The sequence below is a fragment of the Panicum virgatum genome, chromosome 2N (assembly GCF_016808335.1).
Source record: "Panicum virgatum strain AP13 chromosome 2N, P.virgatum_v5, whole genome shotgun sequence".
In the NCBI taxonomy this organism is placed as follows: domain Eukaryota; kingdom Viridiplantae; phylum Streptophyta; class Magnoliopsida; order Poales; family Poaceae; genus Panicum; species Panicum virgatum.
This window is the reverse complement of record NC_053146.1, coordinates 66,575,863-66,587,998: the sequence shown is the minus strand read 5'-3', so window position 1 is coordinate 66,587,998 and position 12,136 is coordinate 66,575,863. Positions and strand designations below refer to the sequence as shown.

General features: G+C 48.3%; 1 protein-coding gene across 3 annotated transcripts; it reads right to left on the bottom strand.

Annotated features, from left to right (window-relative positions):
• Positions 1–9,076: 9,076 nt before the first annotated feature.
• Positions 9,077–12,136, bottom strand: LOC120661934 (serine/arginine-rich SC35-like splicing factor SCL33). Of its 3 annotated transcripts, none has more exons than XM_039940952.1 (7): positions 11,991–12,076; positions 11,814–11,915; positions 11,055–11,206; positions 10,653–10,730; positions 9,813–9,977; positions 9,614–9,697; positions 9,077–9,534 (listed from the first exon to the last, which is right to left on the bottom strand). In XM_039940952.1, the coding sequence occupies exons 2-7, from the start codon at positions 11,826–11,828 to the stop codon at positions 9,384–9,386; spliced, it is 645 nt and encodes a 214-aa protein (XP_039796886.1). In that variant the 5' UTR covers positions 11,829–11,915; positions 11,991–12,076; the 3' UTR covers positions 9,077–9,383. The 3 variants fall into 3 exon arrangements, with proteins under 3 accessions (XP_039796886.1, XP_039796889.1, XP_039796888.1); XM_039940955.1 differs by lacking the exon at positions 11,814–11,915 and adding an exon at positions 10,172–10,435 and having other exon boundaries at positions 11,991–12,068; XM_039940954.1 differs by lacking the exon at positions 11,814–11,915 and having other exon boundaries at positions 11,991–12,136.

Below are 12,136 nucleotides of genomic sequence, written 5' to 3'. Positions count from 1 at the left end.
ATATAGCGCATTAGAAACTAGAAAATGATGCATTGTTTGGGAGAATATTGGATGCTCAAGTTGACGCCTTTTCCTTTTGCGTATCACAGCGCTAGACGATCGGTTAATACGGTTTGTTTTATTTAGTTTTACTCTCACATCATTCCACAACATTTATTGTTCTAGATTTTTAATAATTCATATACTTTTATATTTGAATTTAATTGTTAGTTTTTAAATGTTCAAATTGTTTAACAACATGCAAGTTATATGGCACAAAAGTAGTTCTCATGGTAAATCTAAAAAGCATAAATCTTAGAATATTAAAAAAATAAATTAATAGTTGACTTAGGACAAAGCTAGAACATCAACTACTATGAAACAGAGGGATTACTAGAAACCAAAATAGTGAACAAAACATAGTTGAATTCCTTCATGTCACATAAAACATAGTTCAATTCCTTCATGCTCCAAAAGCATACAACCGCGAAACACTTGGCGGTGAGTAGCGTATTGTAGTCTTTGCCTCTTTGGTCAAGTGATAGAAGCTTATTGCTTTTGTACCAGTACCACACAAATAACGTTAATGATGGAGACATCGTTTGGCACAGCTTCTACCGGCACCGACTTCATCACATATCGTAGAGCACTGTAGCACGAAGCTGGTGAAGCTTCACCAGCTTCATATGTTTCACAGTTTGTTTTAGCCATTGGGCTACGTTCTAACTTCACGCTCAGTTTTTTACAGTGCCAAGTACTGTAATGAAGAGATGAAGCCGGAGCCGGTAGGAGCTGTGACAAATAGGCTCTTAATTATCCATCATGGTTCGTACTAACGAAATGAAAAATATGGCCAGTAATCCCTGACCTGGGGCGACCGAGTACAGTTTCGTCGGAGCTCGAGGGGAGAGAATCATGTGACGCTCGCAGATGTGTACGTTGGAATCGAACGCGCATGATTTGGGCATCCGGGTCAGCCCGCCAGTCTGGCCGGCCGGGAGACGTCACGCACCGGCCGCTCTGATGCCTACGGCTTCCCTTCCCCAGATCCCCCGCACCGCCGAGCCGAGCCGAGGCGACCCGCTGAATTTGACTTGGTGACAGGAATGTGCCGCCGGCTCCGGCTCCCTCTTCCTACTGCCTTTTCCCCATCCTTGCCGACTGCCGTGTCGAGGTGCGGCCGCGACCGCGCGTTTGCTTGCCGAGGAAATCATTGGTCGGCGCCGTGCCCGCCGCGCTCGACCGGCCCGGCCCGGCCCTTGCCGCCCGGCTAGAACACTCGCGCGTCGCCGCCGCACCGCCCGTGTGAGCCGGTGAGCTCCTTTTAATTTCCACAAGTCGGTGAAGGAACTCGATCGTTTGGCTAAAGTTGGCTATACGTAAGCCAGGTGGGCTGGAAAAGTTTGACGGTGCTGCTGAAAAGTGAACTGGATCGAGCGGGTGAACACTTTCGGAGCGCACTGTTAGGCTGTCATTGCACGAGTTTCAGCACAATCATGGCGTGTTACGGTGTCTGACACATATCGTGGAGAACGGACTAGCTATGTTTTTATCAGTTGCTACGATTACTGACTACTAGTGACGACTCCATCCGTTTTAAATTGTGGGCTGTTTTAACAAATTTAGATGCATAACTTTTGACAGATACAGTGTTTATCTAGGTGTATAGTAAATCTATATATATATATCTAAATTTGCCAAAACAATCTACAATTTGCAAAGCGGAGCGAGTATTATTCACTGTCTTCCTCGATGCAACAGGGTGGCTTGCTGATTGATCATTAATGGCCGTGGGTCGCCAGGTGGGTCAGTACAGGCCGTGACAATTCAAGACTCCTTAATTGAGGTAGATCGGTCGTCGTTCCATTGAACCCGACCCATCCATCCACGCACCCTTCAATCCTTCATGGCGCTCGTGCGTGCACTAGTAGTCCATGTCCAAAGGCCCCCCCCCCCCCCCCCCCCCCCAAAAATGTCCCCGTAGTTTGAGTTTGCAAAGGCAATGTACCGCCTACCGTACGTCGGTGCAAAGACTAGCTAGCGCGCGGAGTAGGCGATCAGAGACTGCAAAGATGAAACGCAGAGATGAGACGAGACGAGACGACCATGCATGCACTGACCAAAACGAATAATGCAGAGCAAGATTTATTCAAAAAATAATAATGGAGAGCAAGCAAGGCCACGCAGGCATCCGCAGCCGCGCCATGGTGTTGTATTCGTGTCCCCCGGCCACGCAGCAGAGCTGCTGGACGCTCGCGGCGCCACGCAACCGCCCGGACCCCGGAACCAGGGACACCCCCGCTCCCGCATGCATGGCAGCCTTCCGTGGCCGGAGCCACACGACGTCGCCGTCAGATCGTCACAATTCCGTTCCGTCAGCATATTAAATAATAAATAATAAATGATGAACGGAACGGAGGGCGTCCTCGCAAATAATCGCGAGCAAGTGTTCGTGGTATCATCAAGGGATCTCATCCGAGAGCGATGAGTGGCTTAGCTAGCTTGTTTCAGCAAGCTAAGGGTTCACATTATCACTGACAGAATTTCGATAAATCCAATATTTCTGTTTTACCGATAAGCTCCGATACAACTAGTTTATCACTCAAAATATCAATGTTTTAAATTCAGCACACCATCCGACTAACTCACGAGCTTGTGCACGTACTTTTTACCCCACTATAATGAGAAAAAGGTAGGTGACCATCTTTCTCTAAACCATTCATTTGTTTTTATCCAAAATCCAACCCTTCACATTCTAGTGAGAACCGATCGATGCAACCGACATGTCTCCCTACCAGCTATTTCGATTTATTTTTCTATGTTATTATGTGTAGGGCTATTTGGTTTGGAAAAATCTATGTTCATTTCTGGAAAAAATGAGAGTTTTTCGGAAAAAAATCTATGTTCATTTCTGAAAAAATGAGAGTTTTTCTCTAAATTTTGTCAGAAAATTTCTCTACTACCGATAGAATTTCGATATGTCCGATATTTCTATTTATAACTAATCTCCGATATTTTTAATTTTAAGGTAAACCCAAGATTGCAGCAGCAGCATCGTCACTAGCTAATGCATGCATGCATGCTTGGAGAGTTGACGATGGCGCCATGATTAGGGCGGGGTTAATTATTTGTAGAGTTGTTGTTTAGGGATGCTCATGGATCATGCGCGATATGATAGGATGTGTGGCTGCACCGCGGGACGGGGACAGTAACAGTACCGCAACTGTACAGCTGGATCTTTCGGTTCCGGGCAGAAATTATTAATGACAGGATCACGGGAAGCTTCCATCGAAGCTTCCGTCAGTACTTTATGTACTTGCATTCAATTGCAATTTCCTTTTGTTTTCTCTCTCTCTAATAAACCAAAGAGAAGCACATACTGTACTTGCATGCTAGTACCCTTTTTCTTCTGTATGAAATTAAATAAATGCATATCCGAATGAAAAAAATAAGAAGCACAAAGCTAAAAATTATATCACTAACTAGTTACGCTATTTTGCTGAGGAAATAATAGTGGCATATGCTTTCCCGTCAGGCTCATTATATCTTTGTGCATGGCTTTACTATTTTAACATATTATTTATGTTCTTTCCTTTTGTATGCATGCGCGGTGACTATCTAAGCATCTATGCCTGGGCCGGTGCGTCCACTCGGTGTTTGCTACGCTTTACTCCCATGCCGATGGAGTTGGGTGATTGAAAGCTCTAAATTTTGTGATATGCATGTTAGATTGGTTATCTTGTAAATTTTCTTTACAGATGAATTTTGAAGGCTAAATGAACAGTGTTTACTGAACGGGAAATCATATGCTGCTATTATTTCCCACCACGCAAAGAATGTTCGTTTAGCCTTCAAAATTCGTCTATAAAGAAAAAAAATCACGAGATAACCAATCTAACATGCATATCACAAGAGCTTTTAATCATCCAACTCCATCGGCAAGGGAGCACGACCCCCCCCCCCCTCCTGTGGGATTCGGTGACTTGCCAGAGTATTGTAGCGGTGACTTACCACCCTCTGGAAGTCGTCCATCGCAAGGTTAACTGTCAAGTCTGCATGAACAATCCCCGTGCTATAGTATTTTTACTACATTTGCTGCTACAGTACCTTTGGTGCCGGTTACAGCACGACTTACTGAAGAGTAGAAGTCACTTAATCCCCCCCAACAAACATTGGATACGCACTTTGTGGCTTGTGCATCATGAGCGCACACATTATGTCTCAAAAGTCAAAATTAGCTGAGATATGGATATATATTGCATTTCTTCTTATACATGACGTTTTTCGGTTTGTTCCTTGACGACTATGAATATACTCAGATGATGTCGTTATGTACGTAAGTACCATTGCAGCATTGAAGAAGGATCGCAATGGAGTGGGGGTGGAGCACGCAAGCAGCTGGCGCGTCGAGCAATCACGGTGATTGATGCATACTACTCCGGAGCTTAATTAGCTAGCTGGTCTAGTCAGGCATCGTATAAAAGGGGTCGAGCCGAACTAAATGCAGTCGAGCTGTGCACGCCTGTGCGTGTCCGTACTGCGCCCAAACGCCGTAGTACACGTGGCGCGCACAGACGTACAGAGTGCATGAAAGCGCATGTCTCTACACGAGGGCGGCCTAGCTGGTCCGGTCCGTCCCTGTGGTCCCCGGCCGGTTCGTCAGCCATGCGTACAGGTCGCTGCGCCGACGAGACCGAGAGATCGAGCAGGACGGCCGGACGACGACACGGACAACGGACGGGATCTTGGCTTTGGTGCTTGGTCCACAACACGAGCGGGATCGGATGCTCCTCGTTGGCAGTGGCACCGCCACGCCACGCGCAGGGGCTTAATTAACAAAATCAAACGCGCTCTAATCCAAGTTTGGCAGCGCTCGAAGGGCATGCATGCTTAAACAGATTGGCATAGCAGTCTAGCTTCCTGACAAAGGCGAGAGCCACTGTTCCACGTGTGGATGCAATGCAAGATTGTTAAGCCTTGACGCGCGCGCCAGAGCCAGCGAGCAGTGTCCGTCAGAGGCTCCGGCATCGGCAACCAGAGACGCGTGCCCGCGCAGGGATGCCAGAACATGAGATGCAGATCCGAGCTGTTGCTGGCTCCATTTCGGAGGGGACCGTCCTTACCTTACCGTGGTACTTGCACGTACCACCGTACTCCTAGTCTCCTACAGTACCATGTGCCTCTCCTGACAAAAGCACGCCAGTCAACAGCTCAGATGCATCATGTACAGTATTCCTCTTCCACTACGGCACTAACAAGTACAGGATATAAGACTATTCATTCCTTGCAATTTCATCGTCTCTACTCTCTAGTTTGTCTTGATAGATGCATGCAATATTTTTCTTTCCCTTTTCTATTGTTCCACGGATTTCATCATGTATCCCATATGGACGAGATCTAATGCGTAAGTAGACAAAACCGGCCTTTTTTCGAAGCTTAGCGAAACGAAAAGAAAAAAAGGTACGAGCAATACAATCCAAACCTAATCCTTGAGCAACTAGCTAGTTAATGTCTTAATGGGCGGGGACCCAGATCAAGCACGCTCCAGCCGCCACCTTTCAAGCTAGGGACCCATGCATGGGTGCAGCAGCCAACATCTCCCCACCTCCTCCAATCCACTGTTCCCAAGATCTTGATGCTGCTGATCCATGCATCCCCTCCCACAACTATGCTATACTAACGCGCTGTTAGGTTAAAAGTTCGCTTCCAGACCTGCTTTGACTTGGTACAGAAAAAAAGCGAAGAAATCCCATCTCGACGAGCAGGTAAGAAGAGAGAGAGATCGATGCGGATTGGATTGATGGTGAGTCAAATGAACTCTTCTCTTGGACCATAAACAAACAGCACTTACCACCACACCACACTCATGAGGATTGGGGCTAGCTGATGGGAGTCCTGAGGCGATTGCATGTAGCATGATTGGCTTAAAAAAGGCTTGTGTGCAAACGTACGTTTGTCAGGCTCCAGCTTGGCCAACAACAGGTCCAGCTGTCGACCAGAGCCTATTTTAGTCGTAAACTAATCACACTCTGAACGATCGATCAGAGGTGTCCATGCGTGATCTTTCGGCGACCACTGACATGTGCACTTTCACATACGCTTCTTCTTCCAGCATTATATTTATATATATATATGTATATAGTTATATATAGATATATAAGGTTCGTTTGATCACCCCTGATTCGGTAACAGTGGCTCGTGTAGTAAGATATCCATACAAATCGCGTGCCCTACATCGCCCTGTCTACTCCCGTACTTTATTCCAGGGACTCGCTGGCCCTTGCGGCCACCGTACACGCCACCCCCCGGCTTCCACATGTTCCAGAAGAAAGTACGGAATCTGTGACGAAGACGCATCGATCATCTCTAGACCAATTCAAAACCCAGCCGGGTTTTATTTGAAGAATTAATACTTGTTATCCGGTACGCTTGCTTCATCATCTGTAGGGGTATTCCTCTTGTTGTTGCTGTCGTGCATGAGTCTCCATGTTTAATTTTGGCAGTTTTCTTTCTTGATCGAACTTATTGTTTCAAAATTGTTGAGGAGGCCCACCGGAGTTGCGCTTTACACCTGACCCAAATGGGGGCGCCCGGGGGGGGGGGGGGGGGGCAAGTGGCCACCGAACGAATCGACCGGTGGATACCCCGCGACGTAGCGCGCTTCCACACCAGTGAATCCGATGATCCGTCGTCAGAAATGGACGCAAAGATCAGCGAGGAAACCGAGGGTTGTGCGCGCCGTCGCCGCGGCCGCGCCATTATCAAGCCGGCCGCCGACCGATTAGTTTGGTGCGCCGGCGTACGCCCTCCGATCCGGGGCGGGACGACGTCGGCGTCACCGACGAGCAGGGCACCGCCGCTGCGGATCTCCTGACGCGCTCGATCGCCGTGCAATGTGACATGGAACTACCGCATTCCGCCGCGGGTCAAGAGAGGGGACAGCCACAGATGAATTGAATGGGATCGCATGAATTAAGCGACCGTGGGACAGCGACGGGGCATGTAGCTAGCTAGCTGGGGTAGCTAGTATCGTTCATCTTGCGTAAGCAGGGGATGATGAATGCAGGAGCAGATGGCAATGCCGCACCTAGAACGAATTGACCTTATTATTAGCATCGTTCTCATCCTTATCCGGCAGCACCTAAAACGATTTGAACGAGGTCAACACGCGTCTGGTTGGTTGTTTGCAAACATGAAAAAAAAAGGTTCAGCAATAGGAATCGCATGGTCGTCCATGAGGACGAGTAGAGGACCATCAAGCTGTCATGAAAAAGGCAAACAATGCTGCCACACGCGGGTGTGAAGGAGAGACCTACGACTCGGGTGACTAATCCGGTGTCCTGCACTGAGCTGGCGCGGTTCCTAGTTTAAGCGGGCAGGCGTTTTCAGAGGTCAAAACCAAAGTTGTAATAAATAAATCGCCTAGTTCCATGCCGCGAGCGGAGACTTTGGGGGATCTGGAACGGGTGGTTTTCCGGTTGCCATTTGCCAAACTTGTCGTTGCTACCAAAAGTCCAACAAGTTGCCAGGTGAACGTGCGACGCCCGCGAGGAGGTCCAAGAATCCGCGTGCCGCCGGAACGGACTCGACATCCGTGGCGTCCGTCTTGTACCGCGGCCACACGGGGGGATCATCACGGTCCTCGACTCCTCGTGGCCGCACGCACGCACGCACGCACGAACGCATTCCGCACCTGGGTTCGGGCACCTGGCTCTCAGATGGAAATAAACAGCTAGCCCGCGCGCGCTGCCCGTCATGTGGTGCTCGTTCACACACACCACGCGCGCTTTTGTTTAGGACGGGCGCGTCGCCGGGTGATCGCGGTCAAGCCAGACGGGCGCGTGAATCGCTGTGCGCGCGAGTTTTCTGCTAGGCTCGGTAGCAGCAGCACAGGCTGGAGAAGAGCTGCTGGAGCCCAACCCAGCACCGCGTCACCGTGCGATACAGCCCAGTTAGCTACCGCGGAGGATGCGCATTGCGCACCCTGCCGCCGAGATCACGCGCACAGTTACAGCTGACAGACGCGCAGTTGCTAATGTCACATGTACCTAACAGTCCTCTGCATCTGTCCCAGCTTGCAAGGTCACGCCTGAGAACCCTGTCGCGCTAAGCCAAACCTCCCATCCCACGGGAGTCTCTCGAATCCTCTCGTCTTGCTACAGCTCAGAGAGGCGAGAAGGGGCGACGCAGTCGGCGCCGGCGGGGCCGGCGGTCCCCTCCGCCTCCAGTGGCCTCAGGGCCATCTGGAGGTCGCGGGGACCGTTGCGCCTGCGCCGGTCGGTGGAGGGCATGGAGCTTCGGATCCTGGTAGGTCTCGGTTTTCGTTTCCCGGCGTCGGCGGTGAGACGGTGGCGGCGACGGCGCTGTGTGGGAATAAGTCCTCTCGGGCTTGTCCTCGTCCCGGTGGCGCTTTTCTCCGGCGTTGCCGGCGAGCTCGTGGAGGTGGTGTCCGGCGTTGCCGGCATCTGTGTAGGAGTGTGCGTCGGCATCGCCTTGGCGACGAGGCGCTGCTCGCGATGCTTTTTGTCTTGCAGGCAGTGGCAGCTGCGGGAAATGCGGAGGTTCGGAGAGTGGATCGGCCTCGACTTCTCCTCGGCTTCCGTCGACGGCGAGTGCTGATCCATGTCCGGAGAGGTCCGGGGTGCGTCCCCGGCCGATGTGCCTTCGCCGACGGCTTCCTCCCGCCCATGGTGACGGGTAACTACTGCGGCTCGTTTCAAAGCTTCTTAGCGATGGGGCTTCTCCGGATCTGGGCTTCGGGATCTCTGGGCGCCGGTCTTGGCCGGCGGCGGAGTTCGCCGTTGAGGATGGAGCGCATGGAGGCTAGGGTCCTTCTTGTATTTTCTGTTTTTTCTAGGGCCTTCTTTGCGTGTTTGGTGGTACAGCTGCCTCTGTACCCTGTAGTCCCGTATCAGTCCCGTATCTGTATTCGTATGTGTCTTTGTATGTATTCCTTATCTCGTAATACAGATATGGTTTTCAAAAAAAAAAAAAAAAGGTCACGCCTGAGAGCCATGCGTGCCGGTCCTGTTGCACAGGCACGAACGGCCTTCAACTAATCGAGACGTTGCCACAAATCCGGCACCCCAACGCATCATACTGAGCAATCACAATCCAACAACTTTATTCATACTGTAAATATAAATCTTCATGTTTTATCCGAAGCGAATCACACGACAAGGCTCAAGGTACATACGCATCATACTGAGCAGTGACCAGAACTCCAGAAGGCAGCAGCTCCGCACTCCGAATCAGTAACCTGAATTCTAAATCCTCAAGGTAAAGTGTACTCTGACGATACTACTGGGAATGATACACCACACACCATATTGTTCAGAAAGACGAGGCAAGTACCACTACCAAGCGTTGATTCATAGCGCTAGCTCTACATCACTAACACTACTTCATCCGGCAACAGAGAGAGACCTCTCTCTTCGGGAGGATCTGCGGTATTGCTCCTCATAGGGGCTCCCGCTTCTTGATCTGCTGTCAACAGGCGAGCGGGAGTACGACCTCTCCCTGAGTCTGTGTTTGGGATTCGGAGATGAAGGAGACCTATCAACGAAGCAAATTTGAACTGTATCAACGACAAGTGGATAATCAGTAATACCAAGACACAAGGGGGAATACTTACCTTGAGTAGCTGCGGGAAGGAGAACGGCCCCTGGAATAAAGAGGGGACCTAGAGCGAGAGTACCTCCGATCATAAGAACGACCTCTGCAATGTGCAGCAAACATTTTTTTTTTGAAAGTTATATGTGCAGCAAACAATGAATAGAGAAAGAGTGGGCCATTCAGCAGCAAGGTAGTCGGACTGGGAAGAACCAACAAACCTGACTCTGTCCCTAGCTCTCATCTCTTGAGGCTTCTTCCTATTCTCCTCTGCAAATACAACAGTTATTTGCCTGCCAAGAACCAGCTGCCCATCCATGTAGTACTTTGCATCAGCAGCATCTTCTGGATCATAATACTGGACAAAACCAAATCCTCGGGGCTCCCTGTAGCGGGCCCAAGAAAATTCAATATGAGAATTAGAAGAATATGCTCATTTTTCAAGGATAAGAGTTTTGTAGAAGTACTTCAGAGCACAACAGATATCAAAGAGGTAAAACTATATGAATATTCACATGGTTCCTGATAGAAACAAGAAAAATAAGTTAAAGCAGATAAAAGTGCATGGGTTGCTGCTGACCTTGCACCCATGAGAGTTCAGTTACAAACTTGAAACTCTTCATGACTTGAGTATCTCTTAAACTTGCAACTCTAATTCTTCCCTTCTCTTGAAGAGTACTGTATACTCTTAAGTTGCAGATCACTTAATTGAAAAATTCTCTATTTCTTCCTTTTCTTCAACAGTAGTCTTTTAAAATTCACTATTTCTTCCTTCTCTTCAACAGTAATCTTTAAAATTCTCTACTTCTTCCTTCTCTCCAACAGTAATCTTTTAGACGCGTGTCTTCAAAAAGTTATTATCACGTTATCTCAAGACTCGAGAGGTGGAAAAAGTAATTATCTTCAAAAGTGTGTTTCTATGTCGATACCAGAACGGCATAAATACATATTGTCTTAAGGATGCAACAATTTGTCCAATGCCACACAGTTGAAATGAGAGCATAATTGGTGCAATGCCACACAATTGAAGTGAGTGCTACTTTTTACAAGTAGATTCTTACCCAGTGTAATAATCTCTTGGTAGATATATATCTTTAAGTCGCCCAAACTGTCCGAATGGGCGACGAAGGTCTTCTGGCCTGCACTCAAAGGACTGCTTGTCAGAAGTGATGAGGCACGGGAAGGAGGTCCCTATGGGGACAGTACAGTATGATGAAGTCTCTTTGGAAACACTACAGTATGATGGCGTGAACATGCAGAAACATAACCACGAATAAGGACTGGAAAGGAATAGAGAGAATAAATGGATAGAAATGTATATACATTCTTTTTCAGTCAACCCTGACTTGGCTAGTATACATTCTTGTTCATGCATACATCTACAGAAAACTATGTTATACATCACACTAACAGGCTGTGTATCTGCTACTGCCGGAGAAAGTGAAAGTTGGACAAATCTTTACCTGCAGTCCCGACGGAGATTCCTGACCAAAAGACTGGTTGGGAGATCTCTACCACGGCCACCATAATGATCACGGGGGCTTGGGCTGCGAGCCCTTCTCCCGTAACCCCTTGGTGGTGAAGGACTGTAACTGTAGCCCCTTCTCATATTGATCTAGAATGTAATCAATAACATAAGCAGAAACACTATAGTTAAATTAAATCAATGCAGTACTGCTAGTGATTCATCGTATTAGACATCAGTAACTTCCTAAATCATAATAGAGTAGTGGATGCACAAAGAACGACTTTCAAAAGGACAACTAAAAATAAAGGAACAGTTTAACCACCAGGAACCCAGCTTTTAAGAGAAGCAGCTTGCGAGCTTCCTGCATCTCAAATATCTCATCACTAGCTCCCTAAAAGGGACATTTTAGGGATTCGTATGGAACCAAATAGTAGAACCCCAGGCAAAATTAACAGTGAAATAACAAGATAACTGCATCCTCAACCAATTGAATCCTAGATACACTTTAACAGTGAAATAACGGGTACATCTCAGCATATTAACACCACGATGCCAGATAGTAACCACGTAATACAATTAGCTTCATCAAGGATACGAATCCTCAAGAATAATCACACAAAACTAACGACAAATTCACGAGCAGACTGTGAAAAACAAACAAATCGTTAACGACCCAACAGTTTACGCAGTAGAACGCCAATCATCTACTAACCGCGATCATCTAGATCATAATCTACGGCAAAAAATGACTTGCCTGGCCAATTAACATCCAACTTGCTCGAAAATTAGGGTTCAGAGCTCACCACCAACGATCCATTCCCCAAAACAGCTACTCATCAAAGTTCACAACTAATCCCTACGTCTTAAAAAATTAGAACAACTAATCTGCGAGGCGAACTGCGGGAAAGGAAAGGAACACGCGCAAGCTTACCGCAAACGAGACGGATCAGTCGGCAACTCGAGGGGGAGCGGGAGGAGGACTGGAGGAGCGCTTCGATTAGTCGGCTCGTGTCTGGAAACTTCGAGTGGCAACGCGAGAAGGCGCCGGCGCTTTATCACGCGGACGGCGCTGTACAG